Source organism: Rhinatrema bivittatum, chromosome 4, assembly GCF_901001135.1.
Source record: "Rhinatrema bivittatum chromosome 4, aRhiBiv1.1, whole genome shotgun sequence".
NCBI classification, from domain to species: Eukaryota; Metazoa; Chordata; class Amphibia; order Gymnophiona; family Rhinatrematidae; genus Rhinatrema; species Rhinatrema bivittatum.
The window spans coordinates 411,874,096-411,896,114 of record NC_042618.1 but is presented as its reverse complement, the minus strand read 5'-3'; the positions used below and the strand labels follow the sequence as shown (position 1 = coordinate 411,896,114).

The 22,019-nt window shown below is 44.2% G+C and overlaps 1 protein-coding gene across 3 annotated transcripts in view; it reads right to left on the bottom strand.

Annotated features, from left to right (window-relative positions):
* Window positions 1–22,019, bottom strand: part of LOC115091195 (laminin subunit beta-2-like) — a 90,657-nt gene that overhangs the window by 48,910 nt on the left and 19,728 nt on the right. For all 3 annotated transcript variants that reach the window (XM_029601223.1, XM_029601225.1, XM_029601224.1), the window contains exons 3-12: window positions 17,607–17,779; window positions 15,586–15,721; window positions 12,838–12,911; window positions 12,295–12,483; window positions 9,609–9,672; window positions 6,508–6,710; window positions 5,362–5,482; window positions 4,181–4,369; window positions 2,795–2,974; window positions 1,564–1,676 (exon numbers count right to left, since the gene is read on the bottom strand). In XM_029601223.1, the coding sequence (XP_029457083.1) occupies window positions 1,564–1,676; window positions 2,795–2,974; window positions 4,181–4,369; window positions 5,362–5,482; window positions 6,508–6,710; window positions 9,609–9,672; window positions 12,295–12,483; window positions 12,838–12,911; window positions 15,586–15,721; window positions 17,607–17,779 (1,442 nt within the window). The remainder of the gene's footprint in view (window positions 1–1,563; window positions 1,677–2,794; window positions 2,975–4,180; window positions 4,370–5,361; window positions 5,483–6,507; window positions 6,711–9,608; window positions 9,673–12,294; window positions 12,484–12,837; window positions 12,912–15,585; window positions 15,722–17,606; window positions 17,780–22,019) is intronic.

The following is a 22,019-nucleotide window of genomic DNA, read 5'->3' as shown; positions in this document are numbered from 1 at the left end:
AGACTCTCCCCGAGACCCCCATGCTTGTGGGGGATCCTACTAGTGAGTGGTGATGGAAGGCCCAGCAGCTGTGAGAGCTGGTGCCTGCAGCCTGAACAAAACACCTGAATGGTTTGGTTTAAATATTGTGCTGAAACTTCCTTGTCAAGCTTAGTTTTGTCTCCAGAAGTCTTTCCCCCAAGCCCTTCAAGCGTACATCTTTGCAAATGTAGTCTTGGAAAACATCTGCTAAAGAAATCTACAACGGTGTTTGAAATTGCAGACAAGCATGGAAACGCAGCCCTAGTTTACATTTTTGACCTGCTTAAAACAGATTTGTTCTAGCTTCAGCTCTGTATAACCTGAAGTTGCAGAATGAAGAGGTGGGCATAGTCCATGTCTGGAGAAGAGCAAAGGAAGGGGGTCTTTTGTCAGTACCAGGAAGCACAGGATACTGGAAGAGATTAAAGCATGAATCTCAGAGCCTGGCAGTCTAGGATGTGGGCAGAGGTTAGAGGAGGGGACAGGGGAAGGGTTTGAGGTGAATGCAGGCTTGGGTGGTGGCTACATTTAGTACTTTAGCAGGCCGATACTATAAAGTGCTCTCAGCTGAACGTATTGTTTTCCCCATAGTTGGACACGCGTTTTTGACGAGCGTCCACTTCCCCTTAAACAGTAAGCAGTTTAGCATGTCAAAAATGCATGGCCAACCCCCTCCCCCCGAAACTAATAGCGCTCATCACATGCAAATGCATGTTGATGGGGCTATTAGCTATTCACCCGGGATACTGAAAAAAAAATGTGATTTTCTGTACACCCTCTGACTTAATATCCTAGCAATATTAAGTTAAAGGAACCAAAAATGTTAAAAAATAAAAAAAATAAAAAATTTTTTAATTAAAAAAAAAAAAAAAAAAAAAGTGCCAGCTGGTCAGGTTAGAAAAACGGACGCTCAATTTTACCGGCATCTGTTTTCCTAACCCATGGCTGTCAGCGGGTTCAGAAAACCAAGACTCGTAAAATTGAGCGTCGGTTTTCTGAACCTGCTGACAGCAGCTCCTCTCCTGGGCCAAGGAGGCGCTAGGGGTGCATAATCGTCCCCAGGGCCTCCTTTTAGCGCGACCCCTCAATTCAATACAGGATCACCTGCCCAGGAGAGGTGGCTGGGCGCGTGTTGGGAGAGTGAGCGCTCAACAACGAGCATCCATTTTCTCGCGGACCTTACAGAATTGGCCTGCAGGTGAGAGGATAGAGAATGGATGACTGGGTAGGTGCTGCCACTGTTTACAAAAAGAGCTAAAAGAGATTCCAAGTAATGAAAAGGGGATTTTAGTATTTTGTCAATGAACTGCACTGATCCTTTTTTGGATTTGTGGGTAATAAAGAAACAAGATAAACTACTCTGCGCGCTTGGACATGATGAAGAATATGCTGACAAAACAATATAGTAAAAAAGTAACCCAAGAAGTCAAAGGAAGAATATGAATTCCCCAGTAATAATATATTATTAATTGAAATCTTAATGAAATAATATCTCCCCTAACAATGCAGTGCACTTTCGGGTTAGACGCGTTCGGCGCTCACCAGGCACTGGTTACAGCTGGGTCCAGTCACCAGCCGTTTACAGAAGCAGTCTCCAGTGACCGGATCACACTGAGCGCCATCTGACACTGTGCCTCGAGGCTCACACTGGCATCCTGTTGCAGGAAAGAAAAAAAGAAAAGTGAGATGGGCACAGAGGGAATGTTCAGCTTAGGAGGAAACTTATCATGTGCAGACACCGTGATTGCACTGAGGCAGAAGACTCATAGTCCAGTGAATCCTGCTAAGAGTTCTTCTGGAGTCCTCCATTGCAGCTCCTGTGAGTTTCCCGTAACCACTGCCAGGGTTTTTTTTATCAAGAGATATTTGCTGGGTCTGAGTACCAGTACCTTTTCCCTCCACCTGCTTGATTTGTCCTTTGGTCCCTCAAAAAAACCCCAAAAAACTCATGCATCCTGCTGGCACCTTTTTTTTTTTTTTTTTTTTGAGAAAGAGAGCACTGTCCAATGTCCATCGCTTTTCACAGTTTTCCTAAAGTGGTTCCAGAGGAGAGAGGCTGTGTAATGCTCCCTTCAGATGGCATTCCTATCCCTTTGGTCTTTGGCACATCTTGTTGAATTCAGCCATGTGCTCGGGCAGCTGTGAAATCTCTCCCCCCCCCCCCCCTCCCCCAGCCAGCACCATCGCAAAATTCCTTCTGTGGCGCCTGCTGACTACAACTGTGGCAGTAATAGCTCATTCCATGAAGCAGATCTTGGATAAGGAGCATGGTTCTTAGTTGATTGCTGTTTATGTATTTAGTATATTTATTTATTTTAAAGATTTTATATACCGACAACCGTTTGCACATCGTATCGGTTTACAAATAACTTAGAACAATGATAGCATGAGTATCACTTAGGCATGGCCTTTACAATGAACAATAAAATAAGGAAAAGAAAAAACAACAATAACCTGGAAAATGGTTGGATAAATTCAACTGGGAGCAGCATAATTGGGGGAGGGGAATAAACATTGGAAGGAGAGAATAAAAAGGCTATGTACAAGTTTCTAAAATATGTTCGTTGTAGTCGCTAGGTTTTTAGGGTGAAAAAAGGTATAGTGCTGCGTTCTCCTTACACCGTCCCCTATAGCGAACTGGCAAAGGAGTGCCTGGTACTGGTATAGTAAGGCTGAGGGTCCTTTATCATTCTGGAGCTGTCAAAGCAAATACCTGATCATCTGTCTGGCAAGGAAAGCACAGAGTGTTCACTGGCGCAAGCGAGATACTCACTCCGACATCCCTGGGGATTGTCTGCACTGAGTCCAAAGAAGCCGGCTTTACACTTGTCACAGCGTGGGCCTTCTGCATAGTCCTTACAACGGCACTGCCCAGCAATCAGACCCAATACTGGGTCATCCAGGGCATCGCAGAGTCCTCCGGCCAGGGAGCCACGAGGGTCACAGTCACAGGCTGAGGAAAGATAGAAAAGGAATTTATTCCTGAAGTGGAAGGGGGTGTCAGGTCCCTGCACTGAGTCTGCACTGCATGAGACCTGGCTGCACCAGCGGGCACTCTTTCCTTCCAGGTCCATCAGAAAATTCAATATCAATGCATCTAGAGAGACTTTTTATTGTTTGTAAATTTTTAGGAAAAGTCAGCATAAATCTTTGGCAAACTTCATTAGATAGCCAGTTAAATTTAAAATAACTCCTTTCCACTCCTTTCCTACCCAGCTCAATATAAAGATTTCAGACAATCAGGCCGATACAGGCACACGTTTGGATGCACGTTTTCGACGCGCTAGCTTTACCCCTCATTCAGTAAGGGGTAATAGCACGTCGAAAACAAATGTCCAACCCCCCGAAACTAATAGCGCCCGCAACATACAAATGCATGTTGATGGCCCTATTAGTTATTCCCATGTGATTCAGTAAGTAAAATGCGCAGACAAGCCACACATTTTACTTTCAGAAATTAGCGCCTACCCAAAGGTAGGCGTTATTTCTGCCGGCACCGGGAAAGTGTACAGAAAAGCAGTAAAAACTGCTTTTCTGTACACCCTCCAACTTAATATCATGGCGATATTAAGTGGGAGGTTTCAAAAGTTAAAAATTAATTAAAAAAAAAAATTTTTAAATCGGCCCACAGCTCGCGGGTTGAAAACCGGACGCTCAATTTTGCCGGCGTCCGATTTCTGAACCCGTGGCTGTCAGCGGGTTTGAGAACCGACGTCGGCAAAATTGAGCGTCGGCTGTCAAACTCGCTGACAGCCGCCGCTCCTGTCAAAAAAGAGGCGCTAGGGACGCACTAGTGTCCCTAGTGCCTCTTTTTACCACAGGCCCTAATTTGAATAATTTGTTTTAGTGAATCGCGTGCACAGGAGAGTGGCCTGTGAGCGCGCCGGGAGAGCGGGCACTTGCCCGCTCTCCTGCGAAATTTACTGTATCGGCTTGAATGTGATAAGAGCAAGTAATGCATCTGTAGGTGAGGAGACACCTACCAGCTACCATAATACTGGTCTCACCTTTTCCTGTTCACATTAACTCCCAACTTTCCTACTCCTCTGTCATGCCAGAGAATATATTTCTAGTGTCGCCTGTTGCCTCAGTCTTGTTCTGTGCCCTGTTTCTTTCTCACTCACCCTCCATTTAGTTGTGTGTCTCTCTCTGATCTCACCTCTGCATACCCCAGGGTCCCGGATGTCCTTGCTGGGATCTTTGAAGAAGAATGGTTTGCAGAGCTCACAGTTGCGACCCATCGTATTGTGTAAGCATTCATCGCAGACACCACCACTCGCGTTCCCCGTGGACAAGTACACCGCCATGTCGAAGTGGCACTTCCGCGAATGGTTGTTGCAGTTGCATTCTGAGAGAAAATGTGAACAATCATTGCCTAGCATTGCAGCCGGTGCCCTGTACTGTTAAGAGCCACGAAGCGACGTTTTTTTGACAACGGGATTCGCCCTGCTCACTGCCACTAAGGCATTTCTTAATGTGCAATGGAGGGAGATGGCTGTAGAATCTTCTTCCATGAAAGATTTAAGAGCTAGCTCACAGGAGGGGATCTTGCACCGCAATTTACGAGAAAACTAGCAGTTTTCAAGAAAGAGATGAGTGACCCTTTCACTTCCATCCACAAAGGGGCAGGACTCTTCTATGGAAAAGTGAGAGGGTCCCACTGTCAGTCCTGCCACCTCCATCCCCGAGGGGCTCAATGCTATCCATTGTTTCTGAGAGATCATTTCTCTTCTCTCAAAATTATTTTATGGTCACTAGAAGTTGGAGGATAGTTCCAGTTAAAAGAAAATACAAGGAAAAAGAAAGAAAAAAGGACAACAGAGAGAAAATGGGTCTGAGTGCACAGTTTCTATTGGACCAATAGTACCTGAATGTAATCCGCTTTGAAATGCCCGAAAAAGCGGAATATTAAATAAATAAAAAAATACATTGAAATTTAAAAAAAAAATGTCCGAAGGCACAAAAAAACCAAAACCTCATGGGAATTTTGGGGCCTCTGATGTACAGTATGCAGGTTCTGCCCAGACTCTGTGCCACTAGCCTTAGAGTTTGCTTTCTGCCTCACTTCTTCCTATGTAGCTCCTCCTTGCAGAGAGTATTTTGAGCTTCAGCCAATACTGGAGAAATTGCAAACCACACCGGAAATCTCTCCTCTACTACTAGTACCGCTGGTTTCCCAGAACGCCTGCTGTGGGTAGAGATCACGGCATCACTGGCCACAGCTCTACACCTCTTGTCACGTCAGAACCTCTGGCGTTCTCTCTCCCTTTTTGGGTGAACACCCGTTTTACTGACAATACCCCTGAACCCACAGCAGCATTAAGAAGTATCGCAACTCACTTTTGCATGCGTTGCTTCTGCGTCCTTCGGCAGGCCTCCAGGGCACATCATTAAAGAAACCGTCGCACTTCTCACAGTTGAGTCCATCGGTGTTGTGTTTGCACACGCATCTCCCGTGTACCTACAATGGGCGAGTTACACGGAGAAACTGATAAGGGAAAGACAAAAATGACAGGGTCTTTCCCTCTCTGCTCAGCCTATTCTCTCATGAATTTTAAAGGGGCGCCAGCTTCAACATCTCCCAGGGTTGTATCTTGCTGACGGTCATTAGAACACTGAGCTCTGCTACAATATTAGTACTGGCACGACAGATCCTTTCAAATGAATACACTGATTGAGCTAACACAACCATGTGGAAGCCCTATTGCAGATGAATCTAGAACAGGGATTCTCAGCTCTGGTTAATGAGGAAGTCCACAGTGAGATTAATTTAGTATTCCCAACTGACCCGTTTTATTGAAGGGAAGCTGGCAGAGAACCTTAAAATCATCAATCTGCTGGATGTTTGGCCTCTCCAGGAATAGTTGTCACTCACCAGTGTCCCCCCAACCCTCTTCCTGAGGTCCACTGACTTTACTCCCCAGCCCCCTAACTTGCACATGCCCAGAGACCCTCATTTCTTCAAGACATCATAGTACTCTATTGCTCCATGCTGTGCAATGCAAGTGATAGGTGATGAGAATTATAATGCCAAATTAATTGGATGGAGGAGCAGACTGGATGGGCCATATGGTCTTTTTCTATCGTCGTGTTTCTAAGTAGTTGCTGTGTTAGTCTAATTGAATACGTAGAATTAAAGGTATCACCTACAATTTGTTTGCTGGCTCTAATCAGATTTTCAGCACCCCTACACAAAAAAACTGCATTAATTCTTCTGTTAAAAGAGTTTGCAACAAGACAAACACTAGCCCATCCTTACACGATTATTCACACAGTGAAAAATGTACTTTTTGCACACAAAAAGAGAAAGAGAGAAAAACAGGGTGATGTATGAGAGAGAGAGAGTGAAAGAAATAGAAAAGAAGAATAGTGCCAAAGAAATATGAGTGGCAAAGAGAAACAAGAATAAAATGAGAAGGGACAAGCAGGGATCGGTGGAGAGAGAGAGAGAATACATGTAGTAAGACCTGGCACTGTGGAACTTACCATGCCTTCAATGTCCCGCTTCAGGCCTTGGATGGGTGCACACTCAGAGGCATGGCCGTAGCAGAAGCAGTTGCCACGTACCACCATCTCATAGACGGCATAGTAGTATTTCTCCTTGATCTCCATTCGCGAATCCAGCAAGTTGTCTCCCAGTGTGTGCAGTTTAGTGAAGTTCACACGCAGATTGGTGATTCGGAGAAGATCTGAAAACCGAAGGACAAGGGTAGGAGGGAAGGAACAGAGAAAGGCATATTCTATGTGAGCGGCAAGAGCAGGGCAATCCAGGTGTACCATTGCTTCTTGTGCACACAGCGAAAAAAAAAGAATCCAAAACTCAACAGTTCAGCACGTACTTCCACCCTCCTCTGACAAAAGCAAACCTCTTTACATTTTCCTTTATAAAAACCACAGATGCTTTTATATGTGGTTTTCTGTGAATGTCTGTGATTTACAGGGAAATGACTGTGATTTTGTAGTAGAACTGGAAGCCCTTCTCCACTGAAGATTGTAAACTACATCTTTAAAATTTCAAAAACAAAATCCATGAGATCCATGGTCTTTATGTACCATAGACAGAGCTCCTTTCAGGTGCCATAATACTGTAGGCAGAGGGTCGTAACAAACTTTTGTCTGCCATGGAGATGAAAGACAAGTAGGTTCAGTCCAACATACCCCGGTTCACCACTCCAACTTGGTTCTTCCTATAGAATCTCGGCTTCATGTTTCCTAGTTCATTCAATATGTCCGGTTCACTGGATACCTTCTTTTCTCTCCTGTACTCAAAGTTTCTTACATTTCCTTTTCATCCCTCCAATCCTTCTTTCCCTTCTTGTTTTATAGGTCTCTCCCTTCTTCTCTCCTTCCTCCAATATAAATACTGATTTTAGAGAGCAATACTTTATTTCTGGAAGTCCTGCTTAATCTGCTCCGATATATATTTCTGGGGGATTCATTCAATTCTGGAGACTACAGTTCATTGACAGAAGACGAGGCTTTTAAATTTTGAAGTCATTTTATAATCTGCTGGGAACACTGGGATATTACTAAGGATTTTATTAAGCTTATTATTAATCCATGATATGCAATATACCTATGATGTTGCAATATATTGAGAGATGTTTTAATTATTTGAAGCTCCTGGCAACTTAATTTTTTACCATGACAAACTATCATGTGAGACTTTCAAGTCCGTAGCTATCAAGTCAACACGTTCATTTACATTTTCTGGCCTTCTTATGTCTGCTTTAGGACATAACCAGAATTGTGATGAGTTTGTTGGCTGCTCGCTTGTTTCTCTGGAGATTCCAAGCCTTTACTGCGGTTCATTCCACACAACTTTCTCTAACCCTCTGTTCCACTTACAGTCATGCTCTTATCTGAATGGCTTTCACTTTCATGACTCTTTGATCCCAATTGCTCCAGCTCTCGCAAACCACATTCGGCTCTGTCTTCTGCAGGGCTTAGAATTCCCCTCAGCAGCAAGCAGAAAGTTTCCAAGTACCCTGGGAACATTTCCAGATCCCTACAAACCGAGCTGCTGAGAACATATCACAAGTGCAAAGTGGACTTTAAATACACCAGGGGATTCTGCTCGCCTGGATGGTTGCCATCTACAACACCCAGTGCGACCACCCCAGAAAAAGGGAGGTTGCCATATCTAGGAATGAGGTAAAACATCTCCATGGGAACCCAGGGTTAAGTCAGCAACATCCATCAGGGACCTTTTATAGAACTGTCATACTGTACAGAAATAGTTCTCCCTTTAATTAGAAAGAAATCTGACCATGATGAGAGCAGTCATTTTTTATGTGCCCTGCTAGTTGGGGCTCACACTATTTTCTGATGTTTTCACAATGTAAATGAAGTTAATAAGCACACACCCTTTCAAACAAATCAGGTCATAGGAAAAGCTTTTTTCAAGGTCTTCAAATACAGAGCTCTCAAAGGTTAATTGGTTTAATTTCAACTGATGACTCTAAGGTTAAATGCTTTCTACAAATAGAACATCCTATAATGTTTCAAGCTTTGTAGGTTCTATTTATAAAGAAATTGCACACACTTTACCAATAACCAAAATCTTTACAAATACTGCCCTTGAAGGCAGCAGGTCTGCCGCAGGATTCTGACTTAGTTTAAAGGGAAATCCTTTCCTGAGAACACAGACCTCCTTTGAAAGCTGCCACGAACAGCTCAAACCTAAACTTTCTCAATGACGTTTCTCTTCTGGACCTCCTGCTCTGCTCCTAGTCTTGTAGTAGAGGGCGGTCCTCTTTGACATTGGGGTACACAGCACCACAGCTCCTGCAGATTCAGAGGTGCTTCAGCCACTCTAGTTAAACATCTCATGTAAGCCTGCTTGACAAAACGCCAACATCTCAGCAGGGAACTTAAGCATTTTTCTGATGAACAACGCAAGTGATGCATGAATCATTTCTCAGTTCATGGATTTGCTTGGTGAGATAGGCAAGGATGGAAGGGATTTGACAGTTACAGAGAGAAACTGTTAACTAGGGATGTGCAGGAGGAAAAAATTCATTTTTGTTATTCAGTTCTTTTTCAGGAGATTTTTTTTCCCCCCACGAATTTCAGTTCGTGGATTACTTGATTCATTTCATTTGTGTGAAAAAAAAAATCAAGCAATAATAAAAAACCAGTTGAAGCCTCCCACCCACCCTCCCAGAAAAATACTGGGGCCAGGATTCCCCCAGCCTCCAATCCAGAGGCCAGGTCCCAACACCTGTGCCTCGGGCTAGGCCGGAGCCCAAGCCCAAGCCCAGGCCCAACGCTGCGACCCAACCCGGAGGCACATTCATCCCAAAGGACACCATCATTAGGCACTGAAGAGCCAAAGAAAGAAGAGGAGCTGAAGAGGCCTGGGCCTGGGTCTGGGTCTAGGCCCAAATCATTACCCAATCATTAGTTTAAAATGAAACGAACGAATACGGTTCGTTTCATTTGGGGGGGGGGCAATTTGGTTCGGGCCCCCTCCCCACCGAATGAAATTAATTAGCGTTATTCATCACGTTTTAGACTTTTGTTTTAAATGAATGCACATCCCTATTGTTAACTGTATTCATCAAAATTTAAAGGAGGAAACCTACTTTGAATTTGCAAGCTGTATGGATCACGGATTGTGATAGCTGGATCCAGAACTCTGTAGATCACCTACGATACAAAGCACGAGAGATAAGGTATATTGTGCCCCTGCACAAACTAGAGACATCATTATATTGACCACCTGGCTTTGCAGCATCATTTCCATCTTCCAGAATACAAAGCACCTAGATCTCACCTTGCATTAGGCCCCAATAGGTTTTTTCAGTAACATTTCAAGCACTAGGACTTAATGCAGGGCAGAGGGATAGTACCTGCATTGGTCCTGGACAAAAATTGAGTTTTTTTTAAGTTATGATAAGAAAATGTCCAACAGAAAAGATGTAGTACATGAGTTTTCAAGACCACAAGGGTCCCTCCTTCACATCTCTTTTGTAGGTCCATTAAAAGATATCACAACCTATCAAAACTCTATGCTTACTATATAAAGGCATGCAATCAATTTACACTAGCCATAAAGGGGTTAATGTTTTATTCCCATGTTGTGTTGTTACAGCCACTAATGTGATTATCAGGAAGTGTGTATGGGAGATAGACACAGGAGAGACCAATCAGTGCTCTTGTTATAACCTACATAGACAAAGTACAAAAATTAGACTCTTTTTACGCCTAGCTACCATGATGAACAGGCAGTACACCTCATCCAAACCAGCTGATTTCCTAACTTTGGCCAGAAGCAAAGCAAATAGGATGCCGGTGTCCAGTTTGGTCTGTGGTCAGTTGTTGTTGTTGCTGCGGTACTCTGTGCTGATTTTTCACACAGTTGTTGTTATTATAGTTATGTTGCTTGTGTGTGCCAAGCCAGAGTTTTTCTTTTCCTTCCATTTAACTCATGGATCCTTTGATCCAAAAGCAGATGCAGGAATTAGTTGTTAGGGATGTGCAATTATTTTAAGCAAATGCCACAAATGAGGTTATTTCCATTCTGAATGAAATAAACCAAAAATGAGCCTCCCGTGGCCCTCTGCCACATATAAACTGCCTCAGGGTGGAGAACCTCCCGCCTTGGGTGTCCCGGGCTGAGGGAGTCAAGGTAAGAAGGGATCCATGGATGTTTCCGGGCACACCTGAAAAGTCCTCTTTCCTGCCAGGTTTAGGGTGGTCAAGTATTACCCACCCAACCAGTAGCCCATGGGAAGGGAGGGAAAGCAGGGATAAAAAAAGGAAAGCATCCTGTGTATGGATGTTAAGTCCGGAAAACCTCTGCAATAAAGGATCAGGTAATAAAGGATTTAACAATTTTATTATACTGGAAAACAAAGAATTAAGAATTGATTGGCAATAAGCAACATAACATATATACTTACGATCTTTCAACAAGTATTTTTTATCCAACACCTCAAAATCTTTATAAGCCCGATATTCAAAACGGGTATTTAGCTTGACCAGACCTAGTGTGTTTCTTTGATGTGGTGGTGCACTTTTTCTCTGATCCTTTTTTGTCAAAGCTCTGACACGATGGGTGTCTTCTGGGCAATGAATCAAAATGCATCCTTGGGAGACAAGCCCAGATGCTCTGAGCATTTATTCTTCCTTCGTTGGCATTCTCGCATCCAGGGATACCTATTGCCTAACTTTACAAAATCAATAATAAAGCCTAACTTCATAACACCGAGAATTTTCTAACAGCGCAATTCCCCAAACCTGCCCTGGAGGCACACCTAACCAAAGAGGTTTTCAGGATTTCCACAATGAATATGCATGAGCTAGATTTGCATACATTGGACACCTAGTGTATGCAAATCTATCTCATACATATTCATTTCAGATATCCTGAAAACCCGACTGGCTAGGTATGCTTCCAGGAAAGGATTGGGAAACACTGCCCTAGTGTGTTAAGCTCTGGAATTTGTTGCCAGAGGATTTGGTTAGTACAGTTAGTGTAGCTGGGTTTTAAAAAGGTTTGGGTAAGTTCTTGGAGGAGAAGTCCATTAACTGCTATTAATCAAGTTTACTTAGGGAATAGCCACTGCTATTACTAGCAACAGTAGCATGGGATAGACTTAGTTTTTGGGTACTTGCCAGGTACTTGTATCCTGGATTGGCCACTGTTGGAAACAGGATGCTGGGCTTGATGGACCCAGTATGGCAGGACCCAGTATGGCATGTTCTTATGTTCCTGTTAGGTGAAGGCTGGCTCATCTTCTGCTTAAGTTTCCCACGTTAAAACCTTTTCCCCCACAGAGCATATCCTTGCTCTGATGATATCACCCGTAAAATAATGCAATCTAAAAGTTCTCACATACCTTAACCTTGCACCCCACCAGTCTACTTAGTACCTTGGCAAAAGGTGCCAGTTACCTCTAGTAAATTTTTACAATTTTGTACAATTTTTGTGCCATCCATAAAAGTCCTGGGGGGGGGGGGGGGGAGGTAGTCACTTTACTCCTCTTCCCACTAGCCATTTCACTCTCTCCAGCCATAAGGCTGGAGAGAGTGAAATGTGCTGTGGCCGTCATACCGACCTTTCCCTCAGTTTAGGGAGCTGTAGTAGGTAAAAACCGTAAGCTGCTGGTAAAACCTGGCATGAATTCCCTGCACACACTGAAACTCTTGTATTTGAGCTTTTTCTGACTGCAAAAATATGTCCAGTCACTTTGGTACCTCTTGTGGATCACTCAATTTACCTTCCTCGATTACTTTATTTTATTCCAGTTTATCTCAGCTCCTTACCTCTCCCTCGGTCGATGGCTCAATGTCAGAGTAGCGGGACTCACAGATGACATCGTCCACTTTGCGCAGGGGAAGGCGGGACACAGTGGGGAAGACAGCGGCACAGTTGTTGGCAAAGTATCGGTACACCTTCCAGGTGCGCCCGAAATCAGACGAGCGTTCCACTAACATGGCCGAGGGTCTGAAGGTCTGAGGTGACAAGGGATCATGAGGGAAGAAGAAAAGTCAAAACAGAGAGAGATGGAAGAAGAAACAGCAAGAGAAATGTAAAAGAGAGAGTATGTGAGATAAAAAAAAACCCAACACATTAGAGTGTAAATAAAAGAGCTTTGATTAAACAGTAAGATGAAATAATTTTATGCAATGATGAGTGGCTGAATCCTAAGGCACACTGCATATGGGGTGTAACTCTACATGCTGAGAGAGCCCATGCCCCATCTTCCCCAGACAAGGATTAAGAGCCTCATTATGCCCCCGCCCACAAGCAACATTACGGAAAACATGAACACTTTTCCAGGGGGGGGGGGATGATATTAAATTTACCTTAAAGGTCATGATGAGGTGAGTGAAGTGAAATTCAGCCTCTAGGTCCAGCTGAATGTAGACTTCAGAAATACCTGAAAAAAAAAACAACCCACAAGCAAATAAAGTTTAAATAAGAGAGTGTGAGAAAGATGCGCATGGGAGTGGGGGATGCTTAGGTAAAAAAAAAAAAAAAACCAGACCTAGAGGCTGAGAAACGGGAGAGAAATAAGAAACTAAGCAGAAGCAATGAGGAATAAAGGAGCCCTTGTATCCCCGCTTTCTTCGCTATTCTCCAGCTCCCACCGGAAACTCAAAACACTAATCCCGAGTCCATGTCAAATAATTTGCCAGCACCATCTGTAAAACCCACTGAGGACAGAAAGAGCTCATCGGCCGCAGCATCTATTTTATCTTTTTCCCATTTATTAAAAGAAATGAGTCAGTGTTTCCGCTGGACATCATCCAGTGGGGGGACATTGGAAAGCCTGAGTCTCGCTGGGGCAGGCCTCTTCTCTCTTGTCTCCAGATCCCTCCCAGCGAAGACACAAATCCCCTGGGCTTGAGTTAAAACTAGGGGAAAAGGGGGCGGCAGACGGGCGACAGACTAAACAGATGATTTAGGGGTCAGATTCAAAATAGGGCAAAAAAAAGTAAAAGTGGAAAAAAGTCAGCAAGTCAGCAAGCTATTCTTCTATAATTCTAAAATACGTCTTTACACCTCTAAGGGCCAGATGTACGAATAGACGCAGAGTAGGGAAAACCCTTTAGAACATCTGCCCCGAGTTGCTAAGGGCCCTATTTTACTAAGCATTTTCCCCCTGGATACAAAAAGGGGAAAACTCTTTAGTGCATCTGACCCTGATTTTAAGAAACATTTACACACTTAAAACTGGGTTTTACACATATAAATGCACTTTACCCATCTAAGTGGGCTTTTGAAATTTGCTACAATGTATGCCATTGAACTGTCCATGGGTTTTACCTGCGTTAAATGCATTTTTCAAAATGGCTACGATGGCATGTTACATTTTCATGTTTAACTCCTTTGAAAATTCACCTGTAAGTTACTGTGCTAGGCAAAAGCTTTCATTTCCTGAAGCTTCTAGAAGGGAAAAAGTTCCAAAAAAGAGAGCTAGGTTTAAGGTTTTGGCACAAATAAGCAGGATGGGGGAGCGAGAGGTGTCAGAGGTGGGAGCAGAGTGCCGTGGCGTTTTCCCTGTGAAGCAGGTTTCTCTTTGGCCAGGGTATTTGGCCCCCTTCCAAATTAGGCACCCTAGGCAGTTGCCAGTTCCTAAATCCAGACCTGCCAACAGACTAGCTTGCAACAAACCAAAACAACCAAAAAACCACAAATGTGGGTAGTTCAAAAATATCACACTCTTAAGGGACCCACATCACACTACTCATCCTAAAAATATTTTTTATCGTTTCCAAAGCTTTATGACTTATGTAAAAGAGAAAACCCTCGTCATTATCTTAAATGAATAGCTTATGCAGGGAAAATTTGTGTAAAAGCAGCTCTTTGCCCTGTTCTTAAATTGAGCCTTTTGGAGCACAGGTCCCACAGTATTTTTTGCACAAGTTTTGGCATATGTTATTTGTTTGGTTTTTTTCTATGGAATTTCTTCTTCCAGAAACTGCAGGGAAATGAAAAGCAAATTCATAATTCTTTTAAATTTTGACCTGGCAGTTTCCTCATGCGCCTTTGTACTTCCAGCTCACCTGGAACTAGGCTTGGATCCGAGCCTTCATTTGCAACCTCCCAGGGATTTCTTTCTCCCCTATTTTGTATCCTCTCCCAGTGTCTGTTTTAGTCTGGTCATTGCGGGGACAGTCCTGGACTGGGGTCCAGGCACCAGCATGCCTTCCTGAATCCGGCCACTAGGTGTCATCCTTAGGCAATGGCCGTGACTCCCTGCCCTCCAGGGGCTTTGAATGCTGTCTTTGCAGCATCCCAGCCCCAGCTGACCCAGCGGACTGGCCAAGATTCCCTTCTTGTTTCGCCTGGCAAGTTTCCTCCTCTCTTTCCCAGACTTCCAGCACTACTGGAACTAAACTCTACTGGGGCCACCATACCATGAGCCATCGGAGGCATCTCTCTTTATATTTTTCCTTTATTTTCAAGCTTCCTCCCATTTAACCCAGCAATTGCAGTGACAATCTTCTGCCAGGAGCCACAGATAGAGACTCCTTCCTGATCCAGAACCTGGCATGCCTGCGACCTGAGTCTGGCCTGTAGTGAGAGAAGCCTGGAAGGGGCCTCTGCAGCATCCCCCAGCTCTGAGAAGCCCAAGGCACTATTTCATCACAAATCTATGCAGCAGAAAGATTATTCCATGGTACATAACATGTGCTAGAGCTGAGAAGAAGTTCCATATTAAATACCAAGTGGGAGGAAGGTAAATGTAAGATGCAGACAACAGCATGCTGATGTAGTATATAACTGGAATGTAACTCTATGATGTACCATGCTGCATGGGAATAACTCTAAGGTAAGTTCTGTGTAATTGGTAGGTAATCCCCTGGGATCTACCAATGAACAGAACCTCGATTCTGTGTAATGCAAAGATACTATAAATCCCTGGAAACTTTTGATGATAGAATAATTGCATAGTTATATCTAACCTTGAAATTGCATCATGGGATTTGGAACTTTAAAGACAAAAGGAGGAGAAGATCCTGCAAAGCAAGATAACTTCAAGGCTAGGCCAGTTCCCTTATCTCTGTGGCTACTGCTCATGCCACTTTATCTCCTTATCATCGTACCATTCTCTGATTGCCACCACGCCTTCTTGCGATGCGGCGCAAAAGTGGTGATGACATTCTCGATCCGGTGGCTGATAGGGTTGTAAAGAGGGTCATATGGTCTTCGTGAGTCACACACAAAGCACTTCTTTTCATCCTGGGACAAAGAATAAATGGAAAGTTAACAAAACATTTGTTTGCAGCCATGAGGAGGACCTAGGTTTGACTCCCAGGTCTGGTGTCCGTCCCCCCCCCCCCCCCTCTCCAAACCGGTCAGGGTTGTGGATCTGTGGAGGCAGAGGGAGTCCCAGTTATTGTGCAATGATGACCCCTAGTGGATAGTTTGAGGCTCCACAGTTGTAGGATTCTAGAAGAAGACCTAGTGTTTGGCCACTAGCTATGGACCATCACTGTGGGGGGGACCAGGCTAAGTGAGTCAGAAGGAGGTATAAAATAGGGGGGGGGGGGAAATCCTCAGGTAGTTTTTAATTAAGACTCATGGCACCAGATCCCAGTCCTAGCTCTGACTGAGCTAGAAGCCCAAAGGGGCAGAAGGAAATTGATGGCCCAATGCAACCCCTTCTTCCCTCCCCCACCACCACCACCACAAACACAAAAACAAAAAAAATCCCATGAACCAGGCCAAGGTGGCTGACACTGAATGCTATTGGACAGGAAATATCACATGGTATGACGGAGTAGGAGAATTAGTTTTACAAGCCCCCTGACCCATGACCTTGCTGACATTACGAATGACTCTGCCACTTGAGGCATAGCAGAAGCCATAGTTAACAAGGAGAAACATTTCTAGTAATTGAATGTTACCTCACCTATTTTTGAGGACAGACAGAGTCTAATGTTTCTGAGTGAGCCAGCAAGGCAGTCTCCCGGATGCTCATACAAGGGGCAATTTTAAAAGGGCCATCTGTGGGGATAACGCTGATTTATGCACAGCAATGGCCTTTTACAAAACTGCCTGCCCGATACACCTGTAAACTTGCACACGCATGTCCCGATCATGCGTTAAGTTTATCCGGACTGAGCGGAGGCGTTCCTGAGGGGGGCGGGGTTTGGGAAAGGGGTTTGGACTTGTGCGCAAACCTTTGGATTTACAAAAGAATTGGGAGTACATTTTCGTGGAACATTCGCACAGACATTTTAGTGGGTGCAACTGTGTGCGGGTAGATTTGGCGGGATAATTTTCAGAGTGAACTTATGCATGTCTTTGAAAATTGGTATAACCTACATGCGTTTTGGCTGATTTTCTTATGAAGGCTGTTCGACCATCACCCCCCCACACTGCCTATAATAGCTTTACTTCGCTTTTTTTACTTGAGAAGCAAAATCACTAAACAAATCCATAATGCTTCTATTTTATTTGTCTAGCAACTTGGAACTTTGGACTTTATTTTAATTTGAAAGCAGCACAACCGAAGGGTCTGTTGAAATGCTTTGCCCGGGTATACACAGGGCCGGATTTAAGCAAAGGCAACACAGGCACATGCCTAGGGAACTAAATTCCGAAGGCACCCAAAAACTAGGACTCTCCACCCCATTGCTCTCCGATTTCCTGGGGAACCGTCCCCTTACCCAAGTCTTCTGCCTCTGGCCCTGGCTATATATCATTGCTATAGGCTATATAATACCAGAAACCAGGTACAAATACCTTCAACTTAAAAAGTTATTTTCTTTCATCGTTTCAGGGTTGCTTCTACCCTGGTCAGCTTCAGACCCCCTGCTCTGTCATGGGGGAAGCTCCTGGAACACCCCTGGAAGAGGCAAGCAGTGGACGCGGGGAAAGCTAACAGTTACCGATGTGATAGCTGCCCTTCTATATTATGAACAAACGGAACTGTTTGAATCAAATCGTTTTTTACTCCCTGCGGATGTATTAGTCCAAACTAATTAAAATGTAGACATCTTTCGGGACGGCTGCGTTGAAGAGGATTTTGAACTGCTGGAATCTGTTGCAAGCCCACCTTGATTCTATTACCCGATGCTTGGCCACCCAGACAAGGCTCAGCGCAATCTGCCAGACTCACCTGCAGATGGCTTACGATGCAGTAGGGCCGTGATCTTTTCTCCCCACAGGTGGACGAGGCTCTCAGTTTGTCCCCGCGGCCGATCAGCAGGTCTCCGGTGGCAGGATAGCAGCTTCCCTGAGAGCAGCCGTGCAGATGGCTGGGGTCTTGAGGCAGAGCCCCGGCCACTAGGGCTGAAGTGAGAAGGGGAAAAAAACAAACAAACCCAGAATGACCACTGATTCCCTGCATGATCTTTGGCAAGTCACTTTATCTCCTTGTGCCTCAGCTTATTCTTCTGAACTGTGCAATAAGAAAAAATGCTCTCTGAACATGGGTTTGAAGCGACAATAGTAATTTTAAGAGCTGGCTGCACTGACGCACTCACGGGCCGATACAGTAAAGTCCGCGGGAGAGCGGGCGAATGCCCGCTCTCCTGTGCGCACGACTCAGTATTCAAATTAGGCCCAGCGGTAAAAACAGGCAAAAGGAGCGGTGGTTGTCAGCGGGTTTGACAGCCGACACTCAATTTTGCCAGCTTCGGTTCTCGAGCCCACTGACAGCCTCAGGTTCGGAAACCGAATGTTGGCAAAATTGAGCGTCCAGTTTTCGACCCACGAGCCGCGGGCCGACTTCAAATTTTTTTTTATTACTTTTGGCAACTTTCGGGTCCTCTGACTTAATATCACTTTCCCGGTGCCCGAAGAAATTAGCGCCTACCTTTGGGTAGGCGCTAATTTCTGAAAGCAAAATGTGCGGCTTGGCTGCACATTTTGTTTTCTGAATCGCGCAGGAATACCTAACAGGGCCATCAACATGCATTTGCATGTTGGGGGCGCTATTAGGTTCGGGGGGTTGGACGCGCGTTTTCGGCCCCTTACTGAATAAGGGGTAACGCTAGCACGTCAAAAACGCGTGTCCAATAGAGGGTTAATAGTGCGCTCCGTCAGAGTGCACTGTACTGTATCGGTCCGTCAGTCAGGTTAACATTAATGTCAAGTGTACACTGCCGAGATGTTGCCTTTTATTTTATCTGTATTGCAACTTGGAACTTTGGGTTTATTGGCTCGTAACACATCGGAAGCTCCGTAATGACCAGTGAAAGGGAGTGCAGGATCTCCTCTAAGGGAGCAGTTTTCAAACTCCCTGCCTAGCTGCAAACTCTGCAGGTACTATCTCGTACTTCATTTTCACAGGGAAAGTGTGCCTGTACATCCCCTTCCGACTTTTGCACCTGGGTAAAATTTCAGTGGAAAATAACGTGCATAGATTTGAAAATGCAGTCTATACCCATTCACGTCCAGTTCCTCCACTACCCCTCTACTATCACCACCACCCCAGCAAACTCTCAGACCAGCCTGCACTAGGGATGTGCATTCATTTGAAGTGAAAGTGTAAAATGGGATAAATGAGCCAATTTATGTTTCATTTTAAACGAACCATAAAAAAACATTTTGTGAATTTTTTGTTTTGGGGAAATAGTGTACACTATTGGCATATAGTGCCTGCTGTTTGCTAACAGTGCATATTGTTTCCTGAAAACAAAGAAAAAAAATAAAACCTCCAAAAATAAAAAACAAAAGAAATCTCTGAAAAACAAAAACAAAGACGAAAAATGAATGTGCACATCCCTATCCTGCACTATTACACTCAGGCATGGCTCGTTTGACACAAGTCCTTCAGCTGATGAAGGCAAAGAAAGTCTTGATGCAGCAGAAACTGAGAAACTGAAGGTCTGTGAAGGGCTGAAGGTCATAAGCCTTTAGTCTGACCAGCAAGCCCCACACGGAGAATGCCAATGACAGAGACAATGCCAAAGAAATAGTTAAATGGACCTGGGGGGTCTGTAGCAGCAGCAGCAGCACTAAATGGTAACAGTTACTCTGTTTAAGTAGAAGCATTAAAATAATGTCTCACCCTAAGCACCTGTGACTCTTCCTCACCAATCTGTCTCACTACAAGCCCAAGAACACATTTAAATCGAGCTTACAGATCTCCCTCCTCCCCCCCCCCCCCCCCCCCCAGCCTATGCCAGAAAAGAAACTGACCAAGTCGCATCTAGCCTCTGTCTAAAAGTAGACTGGCTCCAGCTCTGTGGCAGGGTGGCAGAGCAGGGCTTAATCTGCATGCGGATCAGGTGCTACTCTCTGTCAATATAGTACCTGATACAGATTCTCTCTCCCGCCCCCCCAGCTAGAATTTCTGCCTCCTTATGAAATAACCCTGCTTTGGGTTGCTTTCCAGCTGTTAATTTTAAGGGAGGATTTCGGAAGCCAGGCAGCACAGGACACACTACAAAGGTTCTCTTACTGTCACTCAACCACAGGATGCTGCATCCTCGTCTCATGCTCTCTCTCTCTTTCCCAGTGCTCTATTTTAATCTCTTTCTCCATCTCTTTTTTTTAAATCTCTTTCTGTCTCTGTCTTTCCCTGCTAGTCTATCTCTGTCTCTTTCTGTCCCTTTATCTTTCTCATATTCTCTCTCATCACTTCATTTCTCATTTTCTTTCTTTCTTCTAATTGACTATTAGTTTTTCATTTCTGTAGCAGTTTTGTTTGGTTTATATTAATTTACTCTTTCTTGCTAGTTCTTCATTCTTGTTTCCTTACCATTGCTGGTTTTTTTGTTTTTTGCTCTTTGCTGTCTCATTCTCTCAGCATGGAACCTGACACTAACTGCCTTTCAGCATCACATTTGTCACATACTTTAGAGCATAATCTCTTTTCTAAATTCTTTCCATTTCCTCTTTTTTTTTTTTTTTTTTTAACTTATCAAAGCAACATGATTTTTCAAAACACGATTCCACTATGGAGGCAGTGCTCAGGAAGCAGTTTCCCTGGGGAGCACTGAAAAAGGATTTATAGGATAATGGTAGGAGAGAGAGAAAGAATCAGCAGCAATCACCACATCCAACTGAATGTGCAATTTGTAAACTGGGCTTATCCCTCATTGAAAGGACTGAATTCTTTTTTGTATTCTCTTTGGAATTTGTACTTTATTGACATCATAGTGACTGACATGTCTTTGCATGTGCAGAACACGGATGTCTTCCATTCGGTGTCTCTAGCTAAATACCTTTGATACTTTTGGCCCAGTATATTTTGCTAAGAACTTGCAGACTAGGAGCGTGGTTCTCACATAGCATTGGGAGTTCATTGACCGGGGCCCTGTAAAATTCAAGAGATTCCATATGAGGTGAAGAGAACTCAAAAAGGGAACTCAGTCATTGCACAACGGCAACACACATGGCCAGATGTGCTAAAGGGATTTTCCCATTTTGCATCTATGGGAAAATGGCTTTAGTACTTCTGGGCCATAATAGCCAGGACCAGGCTGCACATGTACTGGGTTCTGAAGTGAGCTCTGGTCTGTGGCCCCTGGTTGAAAACTCCTGCTACAATGGCTGAGCTAGGTCAGAGAGGAAATATTTTTAAAAGGGGGTTACTTTCCGGATAGTTGCTAACAAGGGCTCATGGTGCTTAGCCCCTGCGGAGGTCAGGCCTGACGAAGCTGGAAGCCCAAAGGAGCAGGAAGAAAAATCGCATGACCAAGAACTTTCCCCTTCCCCCCCAAAAAAATAAATAAATAAACAAACAAGGAAAATCAAAAGTAGCTTGAAAATTAGTCGTGGTGTACAGAATCACATTTAAACACTGCAAATGTGAAAACCCGAAAATATTTGGAGACCAAAGTTATTCTCAAAAAATGTGCTAATTAGATATAATAACTCGAAGTTTTGCTTATTGACCACTGTGTTCTGAATTGGAGGGCAGTAAGGTGTCAGGAGGAAATAAGGGTGGTAAGGGGGAGGGGAAGCTTAGGCACCCAGAGCAGGGAATGGATAGGGGGGGGGGGGGGGTGAGCGTCACTCTTTATTGTATAGGATTTCTTTATTACTGCCTCTTCTTGAGCTATGGCTCAGCTGAATGACTAATTACAGCCCCCAAATCCCTCCCGGAACCTGCACGAGAACCAGTGTTCAAAGCAGGTTTTATGCAGAGCAGCCTGGGCAGGCCCCTGGGCGCTCAGATTTCTCCCAGGATGACACAGCCAGTGGCAGAGAAAGCCTTGTAAGGAGTCCCTGAGCTCTGTTTATTTTCACCCCTGAAGACTAAATCTTTTCCTCAGTTCAATGCTGACTTGTAATAAAAGGTTAATTTAAAAAAACGATTCCCAGAGTTTTTATAAACTCCTTGCACAGAATTGCGCTGCTAAGAAAGTTTACAGAAAGGCGCATGGATAGTGATGTGGTTGCTGTGTTTGTCCACTTGAATGCACAAAGATAAAGGTTAATAAACAGAAGAATAATATAAGGCGATACCTATGGACTAACTTTTCTTGATTAGCTTCAGGAGTCAACGCTCCCTTCTTCAGGTCCAAAGCATACAATTGGACCTGAAGAAGAGAGCGTCCAGTCCCAAACGGTATCACTT